Source organism: Ornithodoros turicata, chromosome 7 (genome assembly GCF_037126465.1).
Source record: "Ornithodoros turicata isolate Travis chromosome 7, ASM3712646v1, whole genome shotgun sequence".
Taxonomy (NCBI): Eukaryota; Metazoa; Arthropoda; class Arachnida; order Ixodida; family Argasidae; genus Ornithodoros; species Ornithodoros turicata.
In genome coordinates this window covers 37,252,604-37,267,179 of record NC_088207.1, presented here as the reverse complement: position 1 = coordinate 37,267,179, position 14,576 = coordinate 37,252,604, and the positions used below count along the sequence as shown (strand labels likewise).

The 14,576-nt window shown below is 45.1% G+C and overlaps 1 protein-coding gene across 1 annotated transcript; it reads right to left on the bottom strand.

Annotated features, from left to right (window-relative positions):
* Window positions 1-7,068: 7,068 nt before the first annotated feature.
* Window positions 7,069-10,544, bottom strand: LOC135399839 (protein ABHD1-like). Its single transcript, XM_064631578.1, has 2 exons — window positions 10,075-10,544; window positions 7,069-8,075 (listed from the first exon to the last, which is right to left on the bottom strand). Exons 1-2 carry the CDS (start codon window positions 10,426-10,428, stop codon window positions 7,254-7,256), a joined length of 1,176 nt encoding a protein of 391 aa, XP_064487648.1. The 5' UTR covers window positions 10,429-10,544; the 3' UTR covers window positions 7,069-7,253.
* Window positions 10,545-14,576: the final 4,032 nt, after the last annotated feature.

Sequence of the window (14,576 nt, the reverse complement as noted above, 5' to 3'; positions counted from 1 at the left end):
GCAGGAACTAATTTTGCGATAAGGTATTTCTGCATTAAAGGAACACTGAAATGCAAAAATAACTTGCTGTCAAATGAAAGTTCGTATTTCAATTAGTATAATTCAAACAAAATAAGTTCACACAACGCAGAGCCGTCTTTGACGGCAACGAATGGTATCCCCAGGAGGCAAAGATTAACTGCATCCAATAAGACAGCAAGGAGAAGGGAGCGCATACCTAGCCTGGGCTAGATTTGGGACGGGTCCGATCATAGTGTACCGTATATGCGCGTCATGATGTGCACTGCTGTATTTTTCAATACCGATTTACTGAATTGTAGCCCACAACAGTTCTCGCGAATGTTCCAATGACAACATTTATCTTCACGTTCTTCGGACAGCGACGTCAGTCCGCTTCCCAACGCGGACTATGTTTTTCACCGGGACTGCTCCCCTGAGTGGCACGCGCGTGCACGCGCAGCATGGACTAAAAACACGGATGCACGAGCTGATGTGTCGTTCACTGCTTAGCGCCGAAGCAAGAAAGAATTCGGTATAATTTTGGTTGTAGTTTCGTAACGGAATCAAAGTTTTGAATTATGCTAACAAGTACGAAATTAACATATAGCGTGTAACGTAATTTAAAGTGAACCTGCTTTTGCATTTTTGTGCCCCTTTAACTGATAAGTCACCAAACTCGTACTTAGCGGGACCAGACGGGATAGATAACAAGAACGGTAACAGCTTCGTCTCGTTGGTGTAGAGTTTCGATTATCTTGTTTTCGAACAATAAATCAATCGGTGGGAGTTTAAATGCCTGTTCCTGTCGTCTTCTTTCCGTCCTTGTCTGGTTGCACTAACGCGTTGTGAAGATAGATAACCAAATCAAAGTTAACAGACAGGTATTCCAGCCTCCTTCTGAGCTACCTTTGTCATGATTTCCTGCCTAAAAAGGAGGTCCCAGTCGACTGGCTTCATTCAAATATTGTACCAATCCACAAAAGTACAAGCCCCAAGCTCAGTGTTTAATTACCGCCCAATTTCTCTCACCTCAATACCATGTAAAATCCTCGAACATGTTTTCGCCTCTCATATCTTGGAACACCTTGACGCACACATATCGTATTTAAGAATCAACGTGGCTTTTGAAAGCATTTTTCCTGTGAACAACAGCTATTTCAGTTACAACTTCATGATTCTTTACGTATCAATGGCCAAAACGGATGTATATTCATTGATTTTAAAATGGCGTTCGAGAAAGTCCATCACAAGCGCCCGTTTGTAAAGACTGCCACTTATAATTTACATCCTGATACATTTAAATGGAAATGAAGGAAAGCGAGCTCTCCTTCAGAATAGAAAGCAATTCGTAATCATTAGAGCGCGGATTTTCGTGCAAATGCATGTTTTTTTTTTTCTTTCTCTATATGGTTTCGTTACTGGACGATGAAAAAACACCTTTGGTCTTGGTCTGGAACAGATCAGAAGGGTTTTATGGTGCATATAAATGCTTGTTTTGCACGTTGTGGCATATTTCGCATGAAAGTACATGGAGAGTGCATATTTTGCCTTATTTTAGTGTGCGAGAGCTTACTTCTTCTTTTTTCATGGATGGCTTTGCTGGTTTCGAAACGATGTTGGGTCGTCTTTCGCGAAAATTCCGGGCGGAATTGAATATTTGCCATATTTGTGGGGTGAGTCCAGGGTTGTTTGGATTTAATCCACATGGATTTTATCCACACAATTTTGTCCACAATTTTGTCCACACAATTTTGTCCAGATGCGATGTGAAAGACGATCTTAATTCAACAACACACGGAAAACTCCCACTTTATTTTATTGTAGTGTTGGCTGTTTACAAAATCCCAGGTACGCGCAACATTAACTTTTTCCTTTTTTTTAACTTTGTAACTTGACTTTTCTAACTTTTCCGATATATCTTTTTTCCCCGTTCTCTTCCACTTCTGCCCATTCAGGGCGAGGCTTTCTTCTGCTTCCTGGAGGCATTGAAACTGAAGTAAGACAGCTAATTCATGCGTGTAGCGTCTACACCATTCACCCACCCTGTGTAAATAAGTTCGGTACATTCTTCCGAAATAAGATATAACGTTGGTTTGGAAATCGGTGACTCGTCAGTTTCCAAAAGAGCTGGGAAGCTCATATCGACACTGAAACCCCTGAAGGTTCCCTCTCCACACTCTTAGAAATGAACTTCACCACATAGCACGCTCCTAGCCAACCATCATCCCTAATGACAACGTTCTCGCCCCTGATTTGTTGAAAACGGGAGGAGGAGCCTATTTTGTGGCATTATGCACGGCACAAAATAGGCTCCTCCTCCCGTTTTCAACAAATCTAGAGCGAGAACGTTGTCATTCGGGGTGATGGTTGGCTAGGAGCGTGCTATGTGGTGAAGTTCATTTTTAAGAGTGCAGCCTCCTGTACCCTGCGTGACGTCAGTCTCGCGCAGGCCGCTGACTGTTTCACGGGCACGTGCGACAAGGATGACGAGTCATCTGCTTCCTTGATTTCGTTCTAAATAAAGATGTAGCGAACATTTCGAGCGATTAACATTGCCATTGTTCATGTAGCGAACATTTCGAGGTTCGAAATGTCGAAAGTTCGCAGAAGTTCGACTGCGCACGCGCACATATCTCCGTACCGGAAGCGGAAGCATATGTTTTACGACTCGAAAAGCCGCCAAGTACTTGTGGTATGTTTAGATTATGACGTTCTATATTTTTCTGTGTGCTATATACCGTATATTTATTACACTAGCAAGGTGGATTGGAAACCTAAATGCGAACCACCTGCTGACTGAGACGGATCAGCGGCCAGCGATCGAGTGGCGGACATTACCTGGAAATTAGAAACCGAAACAGCACACGGCTACCTGTACACCAAAAGAGCCAGTACCAAATCCCAAGGCCAAGCCAAGTGGTGTTTGTACAGCAAGAACAACCAAGCCAGCCAGAGCTAGCAAGATCCCAGTGATACACTCTTAGAAATGATAGAGGTAGTGATTATGGTGGTGATGATGAAAGGGCTCGCCGTTTAGGACTCTTAGAAATGAACTTCCCCACATAGTACGCTCCTAGCCAACCATCATCTGGAATGATATCGTTATCACAATAAAGGCGTACGCCTTTTTTGGTGAAATTATGAACAGCATAAGTGTCACAAGAAAGGCGTACGCCTCCCGTTTTGAACAAATCAGGGCAGATAACGATATCATTCCAGATGATGGTTGGCTAGGAGCGTGCTACGTGTAGAAGTTCATTTTTAAGAGTGCACCATAGACGACCCTCGGTTTACAAACATGTGACGTCACGAGAAGACCGGTTCGAGGTTATATTTTGCTGTGGTGGGCAAGAAGCGGGAACAACGCGTCGGCTGATAGGCTGATAAAGCTGATAGTGCCCACCAGCATGCTTTGCGCGGTTGCGTTGCGTAATCAATGACGTATAGGGGCTCAGGTCGTCTGTATAGTGACACCCCGCGAACGAACCATCGGATCTGTTATCCTCTTTTATCTACTCCTTTTCACAGTTTTCTAGACAATTTGTCTAGATCTTCGCTTGTGGTATCCTCCTTTTTTTTTCGGATACCAGCCCTGTTTCGAAGGGGATTAAAGGGGCTATGAACTCTACCAAGCTAGCATGTCGACTGTGTCGGCTCGAAACGGCGCTTTTAACTTGTTGGCGGTAACACCTTTTGCATAGATGAATCCGATAGATCCGTATCTTCACCACATATAGCACGCTACTAGCCAACCGTCATCCCCAATGACAACGTTCTCGCTCCTGATTTGTTGATAACGGGAGGCGGAGCCTATTATATACCATTATGTAATTCATTATGGTTCCAAAATAGGCTACGCCTCCCGTTTTCATCAAATCTGGGACGAGAACGTTGTCATTCGGGATGATGGTTTGGCTAGGAGCGTGCTATGTGGTGAAGTTCATTTTCAAGAGTGTAGAGCACAACGTTATGTGTACCTCCGCGTTGGCGTCTGATTGGGTGCTACAATTCTTCAAATGACGTAACAATAGATAGAGGTATCTGGATAGCGGTACGTCTACTCACCCGTATCCGAAAAAAAGGTGCGTTTTTCTATGAACGCCAAACTAATGTTTTGTCATGTTTGATGAACAGACATTTCAATTTTAAGAGTATATCAGTCACAGCACTTTCAAATTTTCACGGGAAAGGCAAAGTCTGCGAACCTTTGCAAACCTCAACGAATCTGACTTGAAATTCAAAAGTTCGTCGAACCTCGCGAACGAAAAGTTCGCGACATCACTAGTTCTAAAATACTCGCCACCGGTAGAACAGTACGGACACGCGTATACGCGAAGAATACCGGTGATGAGAAGCCCAGTGTTGCTGGACTGCTCTTCCGTGGTGGAGCCCCGAATCACTCAAAGGAAAATATTAGTTTTCTAATTGTCTTTGCCACTTGGGGGATGAGAAAAGTTGCGTTTACTGGAACGTCACACGGTACGGAATGACGTCCCACTGTTACTGCAACATAGTTTGGTGCGGAGTCTCTCTTTACAGTACCCTCCGTTTGGTCCATTTGGTCCGCAGTGGTGCCTTAATCCGTGTGTATAATCTGAACCAAGCAAGACACAAAGGACGAGTGTGACAGTTCCATTCCCAATCACTCTCAGCTCCCTTCCGACAGATGACACGCTTTCGGCAAATCCCACGAGAGACCGCCTTTCTAGCAACGCCGTCGCCGTAGCAATACGGCGGACATCCGCAGCGGACGTCTTTTGAGAAACGATGTTTTTGTTCGCCCGTATTGAGGCAGGCTAATGTGTCTAATCCAGATAGCGTCCCGCTCTTACGCGGATCCAAAACGCGTCGTCCGTCGCTTAATCGCTCACACTCCAAGCAATCTCCGACGCTCTGCAATAAGGCTGTCAAAATAATGCGGATTTTACGAAGTACTTCCGGATGCGTAACTAAATCAAATAAGACACCGTGTAAACGCTGCCACTCGTGGGTCCTGAAATGGAAGGGGCATTGAGAATTCCGAGAACTCAACATGTATCCTTTGTTGTATTTTTTTTTTTTTATGGGTGCCCCGTTGTTTGCGAAGACGCTTACCTCCGTATACATTTACAACTGCGAACGCGTTTCCATTGACAAATCGTGGCAGCTTGCAAGAGGAAGTGGCAGCGCCATTAAACGGTGATAAATGTATTCCGAACGGTATTCGATACGAGCACCGTATTGCGTTGCACAGCAAACGCCAGTATGACGAATATATTTTTTGCGAGTGCTTCTAATGCGAGAAAAAAGAATGCAATATGCATGTGCTTTGCAGGGGTGCTCGTTTTACGTATGTATACTAGCGTGAAGAACCCGTATTTGTGCGGAGAGTGAAAAGGCTATTATAAGCGGGGAAACATGAAATACGGCGTTTGCAACTGAAGAGCGTACTCAGTATGGAAAGAGCTGTGCGGCGGGCGCGTTTATATCCGCGGAACCGCGCAGCATTTCGATTTGCGGGTGGAAATCGAACGTTTTCAAAGCGGATAAAATGCGGATACAACCGTGTAGCGCGCGGTGTCACTATCCGCAAGTAAGCATTAGTGTTTCTGCTGACGTTCCCTGTTGATGCAACGGCAATTGGGAGCGCTCGGTGAATGCAAAATAAGTGTGTAAAAGTGGATCATCCGCTGCGTTGCTGTGCTGTTAGCTGCTATATTGATCAACTGCGGATATAATGTTCCTGAACAGTGTTTCTGCTCAGAAGTAAAAGCGTTTTCCACGTAACATTTTCGTCACCTCAATGTTTCTCTATACAAATACAATGATCACGGTTGTGAAGATATATTCATTATCTGCGCAGGTGCGGATCATATAGATATTGTCAATATTATCCGCGCTTCATCTCTGACTATAAACACTATGCTTAGAGTATGCGCGACATATGCTACGCTCGACTACGCAGCAGCAGAAAAGACGTGGATCACCATTATTTTAGTCTTACCCTGCGACACCTACAGCATATGTAGCCACACCAATGTGGGCGGACTCACCTTACGTGTATATCCTTACTCCCAATTATTCTTTAGTGCATTTGATTCGATTTGTGAAAAAAAAAAAAGAACAACAACAACAACAACGAAAAACAAAAACAATAACAACAAACAAAAGAAGGCTAGTGAAAGCGCTCGCCGTTGTCGGCCTCAGAGGTGGGCAACGTCACGACTAACGTTCTAGGGGGAATGTGTGTCCTGGGCCGACTTCTGAGGGAACTCTGCCGAGATATGTCTGACAGCGTCTGAGGAAAATCCAGGAAAAACCCCAGACAGCACAGCCGGCACCGGTATTCGATCCCGGGTACTTCCCAGTCTCGACGTGACATGGCCAGCACGCTAATCACTCAGCCAGGCGAGCTGGTGAAAAAGAAGAAATAGAAGAAGAAGAAAAAAAAGCTGAATGTTGGCGCGTAGCAAGAGTATTGCTACCACTGGTTCAGCACAGTGTATGCCTCCGCTTGAGCTCCTCCCTTCGTTTCAACCATATGAAAATCCGCCTTATTCTTATTCTCATTGTTCAGGACGAAAAATGGAAAATTTTGGTCTGATTTGCAGTTTGCTATAGACCTCATTTCTCAACCAGAGTTTTACCTTTCGTACATTTTTAGTCCAGCGGATCTCATCCGTTGCTCTCAATTTTCTTGAACGTATGTGTCACGGGACTAGAAAGAGATCACCATAGGTTGGCACTTTCGAATCCGCTGCTCAACTAATTGAGCCCCTAGCTGTATTTCTTGCGGTCGTAGAGACTATATATAGGGGAAGGTGCTACGCTAGATGGGGACAGCAAGGCACCAGCTGGCGCGTTTCGAGGATCAAATATTGGCAGGGCATTACTAGCGGCGCACTTCAATACTAACCATTTCAGCACTAAGCGCCCCCAATCTGCTGAGCTCTCCTTTTGTCTGCAAGCTAATGACGACTCACCGAGGACTTCCAGTGAACACCGTTATTCTGTTTGACAGAATAGTCATCCACACAAATTAAGCAGGTAGCAATTATGAAGCACGTAGCGGTGAAAAATGCTCGCCGCAAGTCAAAATTCTAATTTATATTGGTAACCTTGGCCGCACAGGAAAGCTACGGTTATCTTCCTCCACGCAGGTTGTAATCTCCCGTAAAATAGCCTTCGACATTTTTGACATTGTAGATATTTTTGATTTGTTTTTCTTCTTGTTGTTGTTGTACGTACGTTAACATTTTTCGTGCTTCTGTTTCTCATGTTTTCTCAGCATCCTTTTGGCCTTCAAACTCTTGCGGCAGCATCTTCAAACTGCGCTGCATGCTGAACTTGACGAGAGTTTTTACATACTCGTACACAAAGCGCTCCGCATAAAACGGGGGCCAGGGCCATAGGAACCCGTCCACGAAGCCTATATGTCCACCACGAGGAAGCAAAACTGCTCCCAGGTACACTGACGACTCTATCTCTCTTATAGGCGTTGTATCGAGCACGAATATGTCGTCGGTTGACATCAGGAACAAAAGCGGTCTCCGCACGGTGCCCAGCTTGCGCCTGATGGAAGCTGCCTCGTAATACTCGTCAACGTTGTTGAAACCCAACACAACAGCCGTACAGCAGGAGTCGAATTGGCGGATTGTCTTGGCTTGGATCACCTGCTCGAAGTTCACTTTAGGTTCCAGGACAGACCGGTTTCTTTCTGCGAAGTTGACCAGCTTCCGTGCTATATAGTAGTTGACTACCCTGTTGAAGCCGAACGAGTTAAGGCTTTCAGAAGCTGCATGGATATCTGTCGGGGTGGAGACGGTAATTGCAGCGTCGATGAGCGAATTGTCGGCTTGCTGGCTGAGGTATTGACAGATGACGATGCCTCCCATAGAATAGCCGACGGCGAGGATAGGACCCGATGGGTATCTCCTCTTGATGGCGTCGAGAGCGATGCCAAGATCATCGGTGTTGATGCAAGACTGTATCCGTGCTGTCTTTAGCGGAACACCACCACACCCGCGTTGGTTGAAGACTGCGCATCGACAACCAATGCTTTGGACCATGGGTACGATTACCTTCAAGTAATAGGACTGCATGATAGAGATGTTATGAGGTTAATATTGACAAATACAAGAAACACACTTCATGAAAGATTAATTATGTGAGAATAACGGCTTAAATTAGCAGTGGCATCCAACAGGGCTCGAAACTTTGTTTCGTTCATGCACAATGTTTCTCTCGGGTAGAGCAGCCATCGGCCTGGCCCAGACTCTTCGCGCGATGTCAGCAGACCTGTGGGCAACCGTGGTGTCTCATTGGTCACCGGGAGTTGGTCTGCTATACGGCTACTGCGCTTCGTACGTGCCGTCTACGTCACGAGTCTCCTCATTGGCCCCTCTCTCGACCTCCCTTGTATACGCTTACACGCTCTTTGACAGAGTGGAGGGTATCTAGAGGGTGTGTATAGGTCAGCTTGCGTTCGTCGTTTCTTCACAAGAGCTCACGTGATTTCTTGCACAACACGTCGCAGCCCAAAACGAAAAATTATCGTGAGGCATTTCGACGCTCCTTTAATTCTCGTGCTTTAATGATGGTGTAGCCATGGCATGATTTAAAGTGTATGCATTTGATTTGAGCTCGGGTGGAATGCGCTGTTATTGCAGTTACACGTTATCCGTAGCTACACTCGGCCAGTTCTAGCAGAGGTAAAAAATGTATATGCGTATTTACCTCTAAGAGTAAAAGGTACACTCTTAAAACGGTCACTTCTGACGTTACCTCTGAAAACTAATAACTCACGCTGTAGAGGTTACATATTGGGTAACGAACTTAAACGAAACTCTCTGGTGGTCAGTGGTTACTGGCAGCGCTATGATCACCCTCAGGAGTTACACGATCACAATGCGCTCGATGTAACCCGTAAACAAACTGTTACTCGTAAACAGGTAACGGTTACGACGGTTCTGTGTGCACTGTGTCAGTGGAATACTTTCAGGTTTCTGCCGCGAGACGAAGTAGCCACACCCTATTTCGTAAACCTCTGTGCACAAAGATTATCGCGGAGGCAGTGCAGAAAAAGAGCAGATTTGCGAATTAATTTCAGCGTATTTTTTGGCATATACTTTCGATTGACAGCCGACCGCGTCCCGGTGTTACGCGACGTTGCGCAATACCGTGTCAATGCTGGATTACGCTAGTATTACACTCTTAAAAATGAATTTCACCGCATAGCACGCTCCTAGCCAACCATCATCTCTAATGATATCGTTATCTGTCCTGATTTGTTGAAAACGGGAGGCGTACGCCTTTTTTGTGACACTTATGCTGTTCATAATTGTCACAAAAAGGCGCACGCCTTCCGTTTTCAATAATTCAGGGCAGATAACGATATCATTCGGTGCGGTGAAGTTCATTTTTAAGAGTGTAGGAGCGTGTTATGGAGTGAAGTTAATTTCTAAGAGTGTACCCTACACTCCAAAAACAGAACTTCACCGCATAGCACGTAGTGCGCCAATCATTGCCGCGAACGATAGGGTTATCGCTTTTGATTCGAGGAGAGAAGGAGGCGCTTTTGTGGCAATTACCATATACCCAAATTGCCACAAAAAGGCGTACGCCCCCTTCTCTCCTCAAATCGGAAACGATAGCCCTATCATTCGTGGCAATGGTTGGCGCACAGCGTGCTATGCGGTGAAGCTCTGTTTTTAGAGTGTAGCCACACGGTAAACTTAATGCATTAAACGGAATGGTATTTACTTCACCTCCTAACAAACCGTCATCTCGAATGAAATCGTTGTCTGCCCCGATTTGTTGAAAACAGGAGGCGTACGCCTTTTTGTGACACTTATGCAGAGACGTTAATTGTCACAAAAAGGCGTACGCCCCCTTCTCTCCTCGAATCAAGAGAGGCATCACTCTGTACAATGGTTGGCTTTCAGCGTGCTATGTGGTGAAGTTCATTTTTAAGAGTGTAGGGTATTAGAGGTTATCCCATACGTTTTACTTCTAGAGGTAAAAACGCATACACATTTTTTTACCTCTATTAGAAGTGACCGTTTTAAGAGTGTAGGGCTAGATTCCGTGACTCACCTGGCTATCTCCTGTTATTCCGTGCGTAAATAACACAGTGGGAGAATGCGAATCAGTGCCGCCGACGAACCAGTCCAGCGCAGCCTCTCCTCCGTCAGAGAGGAAGAGGATCTGACGATCGTACGCAATTTGAGGCCTGAATTCTTGAAGTAAAATAGCCACGATGGATTGGCCATTGCTGGTGAAGCACCAGGGAGTGGGTAATAGCTTGTCGTTAATGAATGGACAACGACTCGTGAGGAAGTCTCGAAAGGGCCCATGTCTGCAAATCAGGCGAGGTTTCTTGAGCGAGGTTATGGCGTAGTAGAAGAGATATATCGTTGTTGCGCAGCATACAATAACTGTAAGGGACATGTCTATGGTCTGCAGTCAAGAATTTTTAAGCGTCGGCCTGCGTAAAGAACGCCAGTACAGAAGCTCGGCGCCTGACAGTCAAAGCAAGAATCGTCAACTTCGTCTACAAAACTTGAACTCGTCTTCTTCTCATATAACTGGTATCCGGTGGCGGTTTCCACTATAGCGTTCGACGCTTCACTCTTAAAAATGAACTTCACCACATAGCACGACCCAAGCCAACCATCATCCCGAGTGGCATCGTTCTCTCACATGATTTGTGCAAAACGGGAGGCGTACGCCTTTTTGTGACAATTAACATTTCTGCATAAGTGTCACAAAAGGGCGTACGCCTCCCGTTTTCAACAAATCAAGGAAGGGAACGATATCACCCGGGATGATGGTTGGCAAGGATCGTGCTGTGTGGTGAAGTTCATTTTTAAGAGTGTATAGATTTCCTTGAAGCTTTTCGGTTATCTGGAAAGCGGCACGCACCAGTACCAGGCAGTACCGCAAATAACGTGCAAAAGTGCACCGTCCCGACCCGCAGGACGGGAAAGCCTGCGGACAATGTGGGGTCAAAGAAAGACTCGAAACAGGTCCTCCTCGATTGTTCGAGGTACGCAGACAGTGGTGGGGCCCTAGAAGTGAGCCTGGCCTGTCTTGATGCCTGCCCTTTCGACGCTGCGAAAATTTTAGGTCCTTGGCCTACACAACACCAAGCGGTCGCATTGCAGGCTCTGCTGCGGTTTCTTGAGTCATATCAGTGCTTTGTAATTTGTGACTTCTATACGTTAGCACTACGAGATTATAGCGTCTTTACGTTGGGCCTTAAGAATGTGACCGACAACTGTAACACTATGTTGTGACTCACACTGTGTTTGACTCTCTTTGCTCTGACTGTGGCTCTTACCTCCGTTTTTTTTTTTCGACATAGATGTATTGGTGTAGCCAGTCTCGACTTACCTCCCAATTTTTTTTATTCTGTCCGTCATCATCATCATCATCATCGTCAGGACGAAACAATGCGCACGCGCGTTAATGTTACTTAATCGACAATTCTTCTTCGCTACACAAATGTCTCGAATATGAGAACATCACATATTTTACGTGTTAGAAAGTTGGATCCGCATTATGTGCAGATCTCATCTACAAACGCACACAAGTTGTGTTACGCACGAACGCATCGGAAAATTCAATTATAGGCCCATCTGCCCTCTTCCAGGCGCCACCATTATTATTAGCTTGACTGCCTATTGGCATGAAATAATGACATTAGGAAGAAAAGAGGGGAAATTTTCCAATTAGAAGGAACCGCAGGAACATGAGACAACTTGTCACACAATCACCGTCGGAACATAATTATTTTCGGAAGTTTCAGAAGCTGAATATCGATTTTCTGGTCCACTATGATAGAGCCGCCCACAAGAAACATAAGAAGACAAAGGAAAGTGCTAAGAGAATGTAATTGCTGTTATTAGCGGGACGGAGACGATACATTTTGTGAAAGATACAGCGCCTTCATGGCGGTGTTCTGTGCGCATGCGCAGATAGTTCGCGAAAGCAAACTATTTACGTAGACGACGTGGCTGCCAAGAAATGTTACTAATACATTACGAATAGTCCGTTAGGTGCGTATTCATCACAAACTGCGTACTTTTGCTCGCAACGCAATCGAAGCTTTTTGACGTCTCATCGATGATCATATCATGAGCAAATTAGAATGGTGCAAGCCAGCTGTTGTATTGTAGAAGGACGATGTGTTGCCTCGTGTTGCCCTTATAGTCTTGTGTGTTCCTCAAACTCAAGGAAATGTTACCGCTTTCGATCATAACATGTGTCACAAATGGCGCAAGGTCGCCCGAATCTATAGTGTGCCGCTATATGCTGAATGAATGCTAACGCTGAATCTATAATGCTATGATGAAATTAAGGGACACTGGCTTAACGTAACAAAGTAACAACTTTACTATGGCGTTTCGACGTCCATACATGCACCATCATCAGACAAGACAAACAATCAGCAAACCATCTGGGGCTCGCCTTCAAAGGGATAGTTTGCTGTTTGTTCGTCTTGTCTGAAGATGATGCCTGTATGGGCGTCGAAACGTCATTGTAAAGTTGTTACTTTGTTACGTTAAGCCAGTGTCCCATAATTTCATCACGTCTCCTGACTTATGGTATATCTTCAATGTTATGATGCCCGGATAACTCTAGCAGCTTCTGATACCACTTGGACGACAAGAAGACTCCATGCACGGATAACAGAGTTTCCAGCAAGACGGAGCAACATTCGCGCTTACTTTATGATGAAGTGTCCGACTGAAGCCACAGAAAGTGTGAAACGTGCCAAATGTACCACAGCATAGGAGGCCAATAGGCAACGCTTGCGCCCTGATCTACGTGTAGAGCTGACACATTCCAAAGGGATCGTCTACAGCTATACTCTTTTGGACATATCGCTGGGAGCTATGTCTACATCGATCCTCCAATTTGCGTGACCTAGAAATTCATTTCAGCGTGTAGATATCCGTAATTTGGCTTTTACGTCTCTGCCTGTTACACTTAATGGATAAGCGCGCGAGCCCTTCGGCGTTGCTGAATAACTGGGACCAGATTTTACATTAGAGTCGCTCAATCTGGTCATTTTCACCATCTTTTCCCCCTCAAGCAATGAGGTAGGGTGCCGCCTTTGCGGCGAAACATCTCACTACATCATCATTACTTATTTGTTGTTGGTGGTGGTGGTCATTTTCAACGAGAAAAAAGAAACAGCTGGTGAGCTCGGAAGGGTACATTTTGCAATCATTCGTGGTGGTCAACGACTCGGATCATATCGCAAAAAGGTTAATTAGCGTAAAACTTGACCAGTTAACTAGAATTGCAAGTCCTGCGCCCCACAGCGACAATCTCAAATGTACTAGCCGTTCTTTGGTGCGTTACGGCTGTGAATTTCATCTGTTGTTTTTTTAATGTTGTACCGTGTTCCGTGGGAAGCGCTGTACATAAAAAGTTTTGGAGAGGTCTATTTGCTTACACGAGGAGCTATGAATTATTTAAGCGGCTCGTTCCCAGTCCCAGCGCAATCCCTCTGTTGCAACTGGCGAACGTCGCAGGTGCGCTGGATCTCTAGTAACACCGGACGTTGTAGTGAAATTGCAGAAGGGAAGTTGCAAAATTGCAAAGGTGAGCCCCGCAGTAGTGGGAATTTGAGCGTTTATCGCTGCCGCGTTACAAGTTTGTAGGTCCTTAAAATAAAGCAAAGTATATTTTCTGATCACATTAAACTATGAACAGTTTATTATCAAGTTGGTGGATGTCGTATTCAATGTATTGTTTGAATGTCACGCGAAGAGACCAGCAACGGCAGCAGATAAAAAAAAAAAAGGAAGAAAATGTTGTACTACTCTTCTTTTAGAGTGCCCGTGATATTTTTTCACCTTTTTAATCAGTAGTCATAGGAATAGCACGTTAAGGACTATTTCCTTACCCATCGGGTACAACAATAGTTCAGAATTGTATATAACTCCCATTCCGGGGTTTTTGATCTATACAGCGGTGACTGAAATGGCGTCGTACGCCAACTTCGATTCCTCCTTTATGATGGGTCCTAAGCTAAGCCAGTTGATGCCTCACAATCTAGATAGTACCCTTTTGTCGCGATATTTATGTTTTTGTTTTATTTTATGTAATTATGGTATTCTAATTAATTTCTTTTTAATTTATTGTTTGTATGGTGCACCATTAGGGAGACCCTGTGGCCGTTCATGGGCACCAGAAAAATAGAAATAAAATAAATAAAATAGTTAACACAGGTAGTGGTGGTGGCGAAAGGGCTCACCGTTGTCGGCCTCACAGAGGTGGGCAACGTCACGACTAACGCGTCCTGGGCCGACTTCTAACGGAACTGTGCCGACATATGTCTGAAAGGGGCTGCAATGCTTCGCGTGCTAGCACAGCCTATCGGGTGTGTGGGATTTGAGAAGTTGTTCCGGGCATTTTCAACAGTGCCCGTAGGTTTGCTTCTCGCTAACAAACAATAAAAAAAAAAAACAAAAAAAAAACAGTGAGCTTGGAACTGAGCACACGTTAATGACCGCGACACCACTGCAGTGTCCGCAAAAAATAAAGTGGTAGTCACCGAAGAAGTAACCAAATATACCATATTT

Coding starts and splice junctions, on each gene's coding strand:
- LOC135399839 (XM_064631578.1), bottom strand. CDS start 10,428: ATGTCCCTTACAGTTATTGTATGCTGCGCAACAACGATATATCTCTTC. Junction 8,076..10,074: donor GAATAACAGGAGATAGCCAG/GTGAGTCACGGA, acceptor TCTATCATGCAG/TCCTATTACTTGAAGGTAAT.